Below are 13,260 nucleotides of genomic sequence, written 5' to 3' on the forward strand. Positions count from 1 at the left end.
CCCCACCCCTCAGATTTCACCTCACCTGAGTCCCGGGACACGATGGTCTCGTGGGGGGGTCCATTGCCCCCCTCCCCCCAGGCGCAGATCTCCAGAACCACGTGGCTGTCGTCCTTGGGCAGTGGAAGGCTGATGGACCTCCTGTTCTTCTCCAGGACTTTGAGAGCGTGCTGCCCCTCGTGTCTGTAGAGGATCTGGGAGGCGGGGGGTGGGGGGGGGGGGTGGGGGGTGGGGTGGGTAAGGTGGAGGCAGCAGAGGAGAAGGCGTTTACCCTGGGAGTGCGGGACGGGTTCGGGACGGGACACAGCTGGGACCGAAAACCCATCAGAACCTGGACCTTACCTGCCCCGAACCTTTACCCTGCTGCAGGGAGCCTCCTGTACTCACGTTTCCTCAGCCGTTCTGTTTGTGTTCTTTATGCGTCATACAGACCAGGGGTGTCCAGTCTTATCTCAAAAAGGGCCGGGGTGTTTTAATTCAGCACTGAGAACCCTGACTCTGCTTGTCGAGGTCTTGAGCGAAGACCATAATTAGTTAATTAGATGAATCGAGTTTTGTAGTGCTGGGCAAGAACAAACGCCTGCGAGCCACAATAGCCCTTTTTCGGGTAAAACTGGACATGCCTGATATACACGAGAGTTTTAGCAGAACACACACACATGTACCCCCCCCAACACACATACACACACACACATATGTACCCCCCCAACACACACACACACACATATGTATCCCCCCCAACACACATACACACACACACACATATGTACCCCCCCCAACACACATACACACACACACACACACACACACACACACACGTACCCCCCCACCCGACACACACACACACACACACACACACAACGCACGTACTCCCCCCCCACACACACACACACACACACACACGCACACACACACACCACACACACACACACACACACACATATGTACCCCCCCTCCCAACACACACACACACACACACACACACACACACACGTACCTCCCCCCCCCACACACACACACACACAGGGTAAACTGTGCTCACTTTGTATCCCAGTACAGCTGACTCGTTCTGCAGCGCCTTGACGTGATCCCATATCACCGTCACCCAGGAACCATCGGACCTCCAGGAGACGTTTCCGGGGGGTCGGTCTGGTGCTGCGCGCGAACGTGGGAATAACACAGGAAGTTAAATCCCACCATTCTGACAATGCAAGCCCAAATTCTTTGCAAAGCTAAGCCAGACGGAGATTAGTTAGAGCTAGCCCTCGTGGATGAAAGTTTCAGCTGGAAGTGTTGTTGATGGACAGGGAGGAAGCAATTTTTCATTGGATCAAATGAAATGTAAAAATAGCCCAGTGTTCTGATTGATGCACTCAAGCAGACCTGCTTGTCCTTCAGTCGAGAAGCTATAAATGCGGCCCAGGCTCGCTGTGATTAATTCAGATCCCATCGCACTCTTACAGGTCCTGGCTCTCCACACCTGCTCCCTTACAGTGACTAATTAGCCCCTTGTGTCTGATTGGCTGCACAACCCTTGCATTCCCCACCCACTTTGACCCCCCCCCACCCCCCCACCCCCTTTTGTGTCGCGATCTGGGCTGACCTACATTGTTAAAAGAAAGGCAGCGAGTTTGAAACAGCCAAATGACCAGCTGCTGCACTCATTTTTTTTTTCAGTAGCGCACAGCACTGGTCTAAAAGAACCGCGATTTCTTCTTAATATCTTCTCCGCCTCGTGGGTGTGATCTGCTGTAATTCAGGACACATGGCCGCAGTAATCCGGGTTTTATTGATAAATAAACTGCAGTTTAAGGGTGTGAATCCCGCAGCGTGCTTTATGCACCTCCACACTGCAGTCATCACCCTTACTCTGGGGGCAGCGCGTTTGGACCGCTCGCTCACCAGCATTTCCTTGAGGAAAGAGTCTATTTTTTAAATTGGGCTTCCTGCTTATTGAGCTGGTTTCTACTCACGCTGGCACCAAAAGGGTCAGAGGAAAACGTGAAATAACTGGCTATTTGCACACAGTTAAAATCAAGGAGAGAGATTTTCTCAGGTTTGATATCTGGGATCGCAAATTTGATATTTAAGTCCAAATATTGATATCTGAGGTCTCGGGTTTGATATCCAAGGTTCAAAATTCGATATCTGGCATACCAGGTTTGATATCTGGGATTCCAGGTTTGATATCTGGGATCGCAAATTTGAAATTTAAGGTCCAAATATTGATATCTGAGGCCTCAGGTTTGATATTCAAGGTCCAAAATTTGATATCTGGCATACCAGGTTTGATATCTGGGATTCCAGGTTTAATATCTGGGAATTTTGATATCTGGGGATCCAGGTTCGATATTCGGGGTCCCAGTTTTGATATCTGGGGTCACAGGTGTGATATATGGGGTCCCAGGTTTGATATCTGGGGTCACAGGTGTGATATCTGGGGACCCAGGTTTGATATCTGGGGTCCCAGTTTTGATATCTGGGGTCCCAGGTTTGATATCTGGGGTCCTATGCTTCATACCAGCTTAACTCCCGCAGGCTTTGAGAAGGCGGTTTGGTAGCTTGGGGGGTCTTACGGGGTTTCTTGGTGGTGACGAAGGTTTGGGGGGACGGGGGCCCGGTTCCCGCGCTGTTGTAGGCCAGGACAGTGACGTAGTAGAGCGTGACGGGCCTGAGGCCCGAGACGCGTGCCGTGGTCTCCAAACCCGCCGTCCGCACCCGGTCCGCCGCCTCCCGCCTGTCCTGGGGGCGCCAGTACCGAATCTGAAACGGCACACAGGCGTGACCTACCTGGCCCTCAGAACACTGGTGTTACAGTACCGAATCTGAAACGGCACACAGGCGTGACCTACCCGGCCCTCAGAACACTGGTGTTACCTGGCCCTCAGAACACTGGTGTTACCTGGCCCTCAGAACACTGGATCTCAGGGACACACTGGTGTTACCTACCTGGCCTTCAGACCCTGGATCTCAGGGACACACTGGTGTTACCTACCTGACCTTCAGAACCCTGGATCTCAGGGACACACAGGACCCCATATTGGGATAGTATGTATCATTACAGGATTCTCAATCCTCACTAAAATTAACATGGAAACTTTGTTTTAGTTCACTTTAAACCACTGCTAAATCTACCTGTTCTTTCCAGTGAAAAACTGCTATTGTCCCTGTAGCTGTTCTCTCTTCCTTGCTCTCTCATGTCTCTCTCTCTCCCTCCCTCCCTCCTTCTCTCTCTTTCTTTCTCTTTCTCTCTCTCTCTCTATCTATCTCATTTTATGTCATCGCTTGTCCATGCTTTCTGCACGCACTTTGGTCCTGCTCTATCAATTCGGCCTGATAGATGAGGCTACATTACCCTGCCATATACACCTGGCAGCCGCACTGGAAGAAGACCCTATCTACTGGAACATCGCGATACTGTGGCTCTCGTCCAGGGCCCTGGTACCTCTGCGGTATCGCACCTCATGATTAAAACAAAAAACGCTGACCTCGCTGCGTATCCATGACGACAGATATGACCAGGAGGCGGGGTCTCCGAGGAGCTCTCTGATCATTCGTTTTTAATCCGATGGTGTCACGTATACATTAACTCTCTAAGGCGTGAGATCACGAGTATGTGATCTGTGATTAAAACATTCTAATGCTGAACATTCTAATGCTGAGGTCACAATCACTGCTGGTATATGAAAGCAACGCTCTAGGGTTCTAGAACGCTGACATAGAATTTTGAAAAAAAAACAAAAACAAAACTGCAGTTTAAAGGGTTAAGGCAACCAAATGATGAAAGGTGTATATTGACGTGGGGGGCTGTTTTAAATGTATTATTATTCTTTTTTTACCTCATAGCCCTGTACGGCACCGTAGGGGGTCACGTGTTCCACGGGGTCCCAGGACACCATGATCTCAAAGGCCGTCAGGGAGGAGGCGTTGATCCTCCGGGGGGCGTCGGTGGGCTCTAACGAAAAGATAGAGAACAGGGGCATGTTTTTTATTTATTTAAAATGTCTAAATTCAAGGTATTACACACACATACACATGCACAAGTGCAAACAAACTCACCGCACATGTGCATGCAAGCACACACACACACACACACACACACAAATAAGATCCTTACAAGTGCACAAATATTGGCACAATGCTCTTAGCACTCAAGCTGTAAGTAAGTCTAGTAATCTAGTAATGCGCAAATCAATATTATAATTGTATACTCTTATTATGCTGGATGTAGCTGGCCATTAGCACCCTCTGGTGGAGATGTCAGGGTATGACAGCCTTCCTGAATGAGCGAATGCTGGTGTGGTCTGATTGCTTCCCCCTCAGCTATACTACTTTACTCTGGCAGTTGTTTTAACAGAAAAATGCTTAGATAGGTTTCCCAGCTAGTTCTTATTACAAAAAAAATGTAACTTTATTTTCTAAGGCTGTGATTTGGTTTGGTTGGGAGAGAGTATGATTGTCGCGACATTTTAACAAGGTAGGTTTTTTTTTTTTTTTACCATTGCCAAAGCCTGAAAATAGTTTAAGGACATGTTTGTTTGTCAAAAAATACTTTTACACTTTGTGGTTTGCTGGAATTGATAAAGCGGGCCCAAAGTGCGCACAGAAAAAATAGACAAAAAATTACATAAAAGGAGAGAGAGAGAGTGAGTGAGTGAGAGAGAGAGGGTGAGACACAGAGAGCAAGGGAGATAACAGTAGCAATTTTTCCAATCAATCAATCAATCAATCAAATTTTATTTGTATAGCGTATTTTACAGCAGTTGTCACAATACGCTTTACAGACAACCCTGGCCTAGACCCCCACAGGAGCAAGCCTAAGGCGACAGTGGCGGGGAAAACCAGTTTTTCCCCTGGAAAGAATATGCAGATTTAGCAGTGCTTTAAGCTGAACCATAATGAAGCCACCAAGCTTGGAGCAGCTTCGACAACAGAAGGCAGCTAAGGCTGCTAACGTCCTACTTGGCGTTTTTTTTTATTATTTTACACGACTTGGGGGGCGACCACACGAACGTTTTCCTACAGTCCTTTGCGTCGGACGGCGCGTCTGCGCAATGCTCACCTTCCTCCGCGGAGTAGACCGTGGCGGTCTGGCTGAACGGCCCCTCCCCCTGGCTGTTGTAGGCCTTGATCTTGACCTCGAAGGGGCAGTAGAGGGACAGGCTCTGGTTGTTGTAGATCAAGCGCGTGGAGTCCGCCCCCGCCACCCTCTCCACCAGCCACAAGGGGGCGCCACGCTTGCGGAAGGCCAGGATGTAGCCGAAGCCGTCCCCGTTCTGGTACTCCCTGGCCACGGGCTGCAATACACACGTGAGTGTGTACCTACATTAGAGACACTGCATGCGTACACACACACACACGCACATACACACACATACACACACACACACCTACTCACACACACACTCACACACATACTCATTCACACTCACACACATTCACACACACACACACACATACTCACACACACACTCACACACATACTCATTCACACTCACACACGTTCACACACACACACAAACTCACACACACACACACACACACACACACTCACGCACATGCACACACACACACACACACACACATTCACACACATTCACACACACACACACACACACACACACACACACACACACACACACACACACACACACACACATACACACACACACACACACACACACACACAAACTCACACACAAACTCACACACACACACACACACACACAACTCACACACACACACACACACACATACACACACACATACTCATTCACACTCACACACATTCACACACACACACACACACACACACGCACACACACTGACCGTCCAGGTGATAATGAGCTCGTTACGGTCTCCGCCTCCTCCTCCAAGTCCACTGGGGGCCACAGTAGGAGCTGCACATTCAATAGAAAATAAATTTAAGACAAAAAATAAAATAAATAGAGTTTAACAGGGACTTACAGCCAAACTCCAAACTCGGAGTCAAACATAACAGGAGAAAAAGTAAACCCACCAGTACACACACACCACTGCATCATTACAAAATAGCAACCATCTGGAGTCAAACACAATGAACAGTGTATTCAAGAAGTATTCACACGGATGGTTTCGAAGCGCAGTTCTGTACCACACAGAGCACAGGCTCCAGTCAGCTCTTAATTTAATTCTGTGCAGCAGTGCAGAGCGAACCTGCCTGTGGTGCCAGACCTTCCGGACCTTTCTGAGAAGCTAGCGCCTGCAGGCTATGATGAGAGACCGGCTTGGGGGAGAATGGCTCGAAATGGGGGGGGGGGGGTGAGGGGGGGGGGTGGAGAACGGCTCGGAGGGTGGTAGGGTTTGGTGAGAGAACGGCTCAGAGGGGGCGGGGGGGTGGGGTCGGGTGAGAGAACGGCGGGGGAGGGGGGATGGGGGAGAATGGCTCGGAGTGGGGGGGGGGGTTGGTGGGATTGTGACGGCTCGGAGGGGGCGGGTGGGGGCGGGTGGGGAGAACGGTTCGGGGTGGGTGGGGGGGTCAGGTGACGACTCAGGGTGGGGGGGTAGATGGGGGAGAACGGCTCGGAGGGGGGTGGGGGGGTGGGGGTTGGTGGGATTGTGACGGCTCGGAGGGGGCGGGTGGGAGTGGGGGGGCAGGGGGGAGAACGGTTCGGGGGGGGGCAGGTGTCCCGGTCGCTCTAACCTGCCTGTCGCGTGCGCACCGTCGCTGACGGCATGCTGGGCTCCCCGCTGCCCAGGATGTTGCTGGCGACCACCTGGAACTCGTAGTCCATCCAGGGCAGCAGGCCAATCACGTGCGCCGATTCTGCGTTTCCTTCGATGGTGGGCGGGTCTGCGCAGTCACACGGGTCAACAAGGTCAACAGTCTCAACAAATCAAGAATCCCTGTTTCTCCTCAGAATTTCCATGTAGGCGATTACCCACGATTAGATTCACGAATAAAATTTGAATAAAATCCTACCGGTCCTCATCTGTTTCCAGCCAGGCGCCAGAGGCGATCTGCCCCTGACGACGTACTTCCCGATGGGGCTGTGGTTGTCGTAGCCCCGGCTCCAGCCCAGTTCCACCACCGTCTCGTTCACGTCTTTGATGACTACGCCCCCTGGTGGCCCCGGAGGACCTGTGGCAGGCAGAACCGCGGCAGTGAGCTCCACGCCGAGCGCGGTGGGAATCGCAGGGCTGTTTGGCATGCGTGTGGTGCGTTACAGCCGAGCTCCGTGCCCTTGACACGGACGACTCCTCATCTCCGTCGCGGTTAACGTCTGAAAACGGCGGAATCGATACCGGTAATGTTCTGAGCGCCGTGCAGCATCAGCATGAGTGGAGAAGCCCTCAGATATTTCCTTAGCGTGTCGGTGGATCGATATCTGAATATTTGCTCTTGGATGGAAGCAGTGGTTTTCGTTTTCTACACAGACAGGTTGCTAATGTGTGGAATAGCTTGCATCGGACCCTTGGGAGATGTTCGAGAGATAAAGTCCTTTGGGATGTTTGAAATTAGGCTTGAAATTGTGCTAGATACAGTAGGTGGCCATATCTGGTTTTAAAAAAGAGGACAGGGGTTCGGTACATAATTTGTAAAAGGAACGTACGTAACATTGGGCAATTTGTTTATTTATATACTGTCCATGGAACAGGCAAACCAAAATCCTGGACATTTTTGGGAATTTAGGAATTCTGCCCGGATTCAGTCCCATAAAGAGGACATGTACTGGTCAGCCTAAGACACCGAACCCCAAGCCTAGATGGGACGATGGGTCTGTCCTGATCATCAGATATTCTCATGTTTGTGTAAATTGTACAGCACCACATCAGGTCCAAATCACCTTTTCTGTATCATTATCCAGAACCCTACATGCCTGGTCTGCCCTGATCATCAGATATTCTCACGTTTGTGTAAACTGTGCAGCACCACACGTGGTCCAAATCAACCTTTCTGTATCATGCATCATCCACGGGACCCCTACCCCCCCCCCCCCCCCCTTTACCTCGGACCACCAGCCGGGCCGCAGCAGAGGTGCTGTCCACCACCGTCTGGGCCGTACAGGCGTACTTCCCAGCATGCCTCAGCTGGCCGTTCACAATCAGCAGGTCACCAATCGTCTCTTTCTGAAGGTGGCGGGGGGGGGGGAGGGGATTGTAAATATGATGAAGTTGTGTGAGACACTCTTGACACAAGAATCTGCTAAATAGTGGTTTCCTCACATTATACTGTTTAACATGTGAATCTCCTGTAAGAGATGCTTCCATTTGAAGATAAATTCACTTGCAGTTTAAATTATAGAAGCAACTGCCCTTTAACCCTTTAAGGAAGTAAGATCACAGACATGTGATTAGAATGTTCTTAACGGAACATTCTAATGCTGATGTCACAATCACTGCTGGTAACAGAAAGCAGTGGAGTTCTAGAACACACTGACTTAGAAAAAACATTCCAAAATCCTACTCTTCAAAGTTTTAAATACAAAAACGATGCATTCTGGGAACCTGTGGTTTGCTCTGTGAGGACGACAGTCCTGCGCCCCTGTGCCCAGAACGAGGGTCAGAACTCACGGCCTCCAGGCGACGGTAGTGCCCGCCGGATTTCTCCGGGTCCAGGGGGACCCCGTTCAGGGACCAGGTGAAGGTGAGGTCCATGCTCGGGTCATGTGACGCGTGACACTGCAGCGTGACGTTCTCGCCCTGGTTGATGTCGGCGTTGGAAGGGGCCAGGGTGATCTTGGTCGCATCTGGAGAAGAAAGAAGGGCGGACCATGGGTACACTTTCAGCCAATCAAAGACAGGGTGTGTGGCCATTGTCAAACACAGAGAACACCCAAAGAGATAAAAAGTTTATAGTTGCACATTTGAAATGACGTTATGAATGAGTAGCTGTATGTGATGGTTGCCAGAGAACAGAGCATGTGACCTGAACACTCCAGTAACACAAACTGGACTAAATTTGGACTAAAAACAAACCTGAGCTAAATTTGCAGTACTGTGTGCTATGGCGGAGCTGGGCTCACCTCGGACAGAGAGGACCCCCGTGCTGTTGGCCTTGCCCAGGTAGTTCTCCGCAAAGCAGGTGTACTTCCCCTCGTCCGCCCGGCTGATGTTGGTGATCCAGAGGTTTCCTTCCGGAGTGACCGTCACCCTGCGAGGAATCGAATCTCTTAAACTGGCTGTAGGATTAGTGGTTAGCGAACTGAACCTGTTATCTATGTTCCAGATTTTGGAGGGTTCCGAGTTTTACTCAATGCAGTTATCCAGCTAACCCTCCTTCTTTGTGAAACACCGCCCCAGGTTGGAATCGGAAGTGATGCTTGTGGGCGGGGCCAGGTGCGCTGGAGGGGCATGGCCAGTGAGGCTTGTGGGCGGGGCCAGCTGCACTGGAGGGGCGGGGCCAGTGAGGCTTGTGGGAGGGGCCAGTGAGGTTTGTGGGCGAGGCCAGCTGCACTGGAGGGGCGGGGCCAGTGAGGTTTGTGGGCGGGGCCAGCTGCGCTGGAGGGGCGGGGCCAGTGAGGATTGTGGGCGGGGCTCACCTGCTGCTGTTGGTGAGCAGCTCGGTGCCGCGGCTCCAGAAGAGGGTGGGTTTGGGGGCGGCGCGGGGGCTGCACTCTATCACCGCCCGCCCCCCACGGGCCGCCGGGACCAGCCTCCGCACCGGGCTGAACCGAAAATCTGGAGCCTGGACTGGGAACGGAGTCACACGCACGCCCGGAGAAACCCCCCCCCCCAAAACCCCCGGAGGAGAGGAGAAGAGGGAAGAGAGGGAAGAGAGGACAGTGTGAGTGAGTGAGGATGGACCCCCCCCTTATACACCCCACCCCCCCCGGTCCCCTTCACAGACCCCCCGAAGAGATTCAAAGAGGCCACAGACCCAAGTTCGGGACCCTCTTTAGTCAGCAGAATCTGTGGTTTACGGCTGGCTGTGTTCAGCAGAGGAAAACGGGTCCAGACGTGGTTGGGTGATTCTAAACAATGAACCCGGCCCCCAGTTCCGGAACCTTCACACATCGCCGTGGTAACCGGGCCTCACCTTGCACCCGCAGCTCAGCGTTGGAGTAGATGGTGCCGTGCTTGTTCTCCGCCACGCACTGGTACATCCCAGAATCCTCCAGGGTCAGGTGGCTGATCCGCAATTGCCCGCCGTTGACCTCGATTCGATCCTGACGACAGACAGATAAAAGAAGGGGAGGAGAGGGGAGGAATGGAGAGAGAGAAAAAGAGAATGACAGGGAGAGAGAGATTAATTTTTACCCATGCTCTGACCTGAGTCGGGGTCATTGTTCTGCATCCGCAGCCACCAGAGCTCCGAGCTGACCTGGGTACCATGATGCTGTTTCCATGGTTACCTGTGCTCTGACCCCAGTCTGGGTCACTGTACTGCATTTGTAGTCACCAGATCTCCGAGCTGACCTGGGTACCGCGATGCTGTTTCCGTGGTTACCCATGCTCTGACCTGAGTCGGGGTCATTGTTCTGCATCCGCAGTCACCAGAGCTCTGAGCTGACCCGGGTACCAGGATGCTGTTTCCGTGGTTACCTGGGTTCTGAGAGGCAGGCCGTTGCGCAGCCAGTGAATGGAGGGCTTGGGCTTCCCGGCAGCTGCGCAGCTCCAGCGCATCTCCGAGCTGATCTCCACCTCCGAGTTGCTCATCACCTCCGTCCACTCGGGCCGAGCTGCGGGCACACGGAGAGAAGCGTGTGTGAAGGGGTGGGGGGGGGGCCTGCATGGAACACGGAGAGGAGCGTGTGTGAAGGGGAGGGGGGGGCACTCACACAGGACACGTAGGGGCACGTACGAACCTGAGAGAGTGGATCACGTTCATTCACACCCCTCTCTTCAGCACCTCGTTATCGCTCAAAATGTGAATTACGGGAAAAATATCACACATCCCCGTTCATTTCACAGTAAACCGCGCTTAAAAACAGGACCTGAGGCCAAGTATATAATCAAAGTTTTTATGCAGTATAAAGAAGATTTCACATCGGCACATATTTGCATTATTACGAAAGTCTATATCTGAGCTCTAAGAAACCCTTATGTGGGTATACTGTACTGTTAGCTTATCAAAGGTTTCCTTTTTGGTGGTGTAGTAGATAGTACACTTCCACACCATCAGAAGATGAGTCATTTTTTACAAGCAGTTATCCAGTGAAAATCATCACATTAACCCTTTTGAAGTGTCTGTGTTTTTGGAATGTTTTTTCTGCATTCTAAGTCAGTGTTCTAGAACTCCATCGCATTCAGACACCAGCAGTGACTGTGAAATCGGCATCGGAATGTTCAGTTGAGAACACTCTAACCGCGTATTTGTGACCTCACAGCTCAAAGAGTAAATGAGCGTGAATCCCGGCCCCGCGTCGTTGCGGGAAGCGCTCTGTCTTCAGCACTTCATTAGACGGCTGAAGTGCTGATGAACGTTATCGCGGGCAGCCCAACGGCTGCCAGCTGCTCATTACCGCCATCGGTGAGAGGGCGAGGGTGTGTGGAACAGAGAAGTGCCCTCCGGACTCAGCCCGGGCCTATCAAAATCGCTTTGGCGTCGTCGGCCAACTCGGAAAATAAATAAGTAGGGTGCAAGCAGAAGAGTGCATGACTACAGATTGGCGAGCTGGAACACCACTTCCATTAAAAAAAAAAACAAAAACAACAAAAAAAATCTGTATTCTCAGCATCTCCAGTCTCCTGGGCTCTTGAGTGCAGTCTGCCCCCTGACTGGTCAAAGGAACCTCAGGAGTTTCTGCACTGTGGTGGATGACAGTTATACTGCAGGGGAAAATAACAGGGCGTGGTGGCCTGGAAGGCCTGACCTCTTCATCGAAATTTTGTACGTTCCACATTGCCTGCGCTGTCCCGGTATGGCACAGAGAAAAGCAGAGCAGGTGCAGACGCTGTGAGCGTCTCTGAAAAGGGAAAGCGGTGCTATTAATCTTTTAGAGTCTCTGACTGTTAGAGCCGTCACTTTAAATGATACAGACTGAATGGGAGGGCAGGGAGAGGGCAGCATCGTAACTCACTGATTTAGTCAAACGAATCCTAATCCAGGCCTGCCCAGCGGGGAAGATGCTGGCGTACAGTCAAATCAATCGATCAAAACTTTATTTACCTTTTTTTTTTTTTTACAAAGGATCTTTTATAAATACGCTTCACAGGTTACCCTGGCCTAAACCCCCAACAGAGCAAGCCAGAGGCAACGCTGGCAGAGGAATACTCTCCCAGGAAGACTTGCAGGAAGAAACCTGGGAAGGAATCAGACTCAATATGGGGGGGGGGGGGTTGGGTTGGGGTATGGGAGGGGAGGGGGGGGTGGGTGGGGGGATGGGGGACAGGGGCCCGTCCTCCTCTGGCCGGCTCAAGGTGGGGGGGGAACCACACGCACAAAATCAGCCAGCGTTACCAGCGTCAGTAACACAGCCACAGTCCCGCGTGCAGCCTGCGGCCTCCATTGATATTCACCGCGAGCATTTCCCATCACCCCCTGCTGCTGCAGGTTAATCACGCGGGCCGCAGGTCCGCTCGCGCGCGGAGCAGCGCTGCGGGGGCGGCCAACCGAGGAACCCGAGTTCAGACAGGTCTCCTTTGTTCCAGCAGGCGGGGCGACTTAATTTAAAAAGCGCTCCGAAGAACAGAAAAAGCTAATTAGACGTTATATTCAGAAATGAACTCTTAGCCATCTCTTTATTAAACCCAGCAAGACAGCAAATGACCCAACGCGTCACGTTAATATTCATAGGAGAAAAAACGTCCAGTACAGTTAACCCATAAGGCACTGGGCACTTGTGCAGTAACTACAGCCCGGTATAAATGCCACCATCATGACAAATGAACACTGTGAGAGGGAAAGGAAAATCATTTTGGCCTTGCGGAGGTTTAAAAAGTCATCTAGCCCTTGAGATAGTCCGCAGACACTGGTCTAACTGTACTCTGCCTTCCATTTGGATTTGCAAATGGATTCGAACTTTTCAGTGCGCTTAGGACACCAGTGTGTGCATAACTGCCTTCCACATAAAATTCACCTGCTAATTTCATTGCCTATGTTTTTAGTTACTTTGCTTTATTATCCTGATGTTGTTCTCATTTAGATCTTCTCACACTTGCTCTATTTTATCGCTATGCTCGATTGATTTCTTTCCATTGCTATGTGGCCTTAACAGATTTTTTTTGTTTGGTTTTGTACTTTGATCAATTTTGTAGTAAAGCATGTTAGAGCACTTGGAAAAAAGCAGTATAAACAAAATGTATTATTATTATTATTATTAATAATAAATGGGTGCA

At 51.2% G+C, this 13,260-nt stretch overlaps 1 protein-coding gene across 2 annotated transcripts in view; it reads right to left on the reverse strand.

Moving 5' to 3' along the window:
• LOC135235223 (contactin-2-like) overlaps positions 1-13,260 on the reverse strand; it is a 33,172-nt gene that overhangs the window by 1,025 nt on the left and 18,887 nt on the right. Inside the window, exons 9-22 of one of the 2 annotated variants that reach the window (XM_064300502.1) lie at positions 10,525-10,661; positions 10,019-10,148; positions 9,522-9,672; positions 9,006-9,133; positions 8,488-8,729; positions 7,989-8,109; positions 6,962-7,120; positions 6,683-6,832; positions 5,830-5,900; positions 5,063-5,297; positions 3,840-3,955; positions 2,577-2,763; positions 1,043-1,155; positions 26-194 (exon numbers count right to left, since the gene is read on the reverse strand). In XM_064300502.1, the coding sequence (XP_064156572.1) occupies positions 26-194; positions 1,043-1,155; positions 2,577-2,763; positions 3,840-3,955; positions 5,063-5,297; positions 5,830-5,900; positions 6,683-6,832; positions 6,962-7,120; positions 7,989-8,109; positions 8,488-8,729; positions 9,006-9,133; positions 9,522-9,672; positions 10,019-10,148; positions 10,525-10,661 (2,109 nt within the window). The remainder of the gene's footprint in view (positions 1-25; positions 195-1,042; positions 1,156-2,576; positions 2,764-3,839; positions 3,956-5,062; positions 5,298-5,829; positions 5,901-6,682; positions 6,833-6,961; positions 7,121-7,988; positions 8,110-8,487; positions 8,730-9,005; positions 9,134-9,521; positions 9,673-10,018; positions 10,149-10,524; positions 10,662-13,260) is intronic. The other variant, XM_064300503.1, reaches the window with a different exon arrangement.

The sequence above is a fragment of the Anguilla rostrata genome, chromosome 11, assembly GCF_018555375.3.
Source record: "Anguilla rostrata isolate EN2019 chromosome 11, ASM1855537v3, whole genome shotgun sequence".
NCBI lineage: Eukaryota > Metazoa > Chordata > Actinopteri > Anguilliformes > Anguillidae > Anguilla > Anguilla rostrata.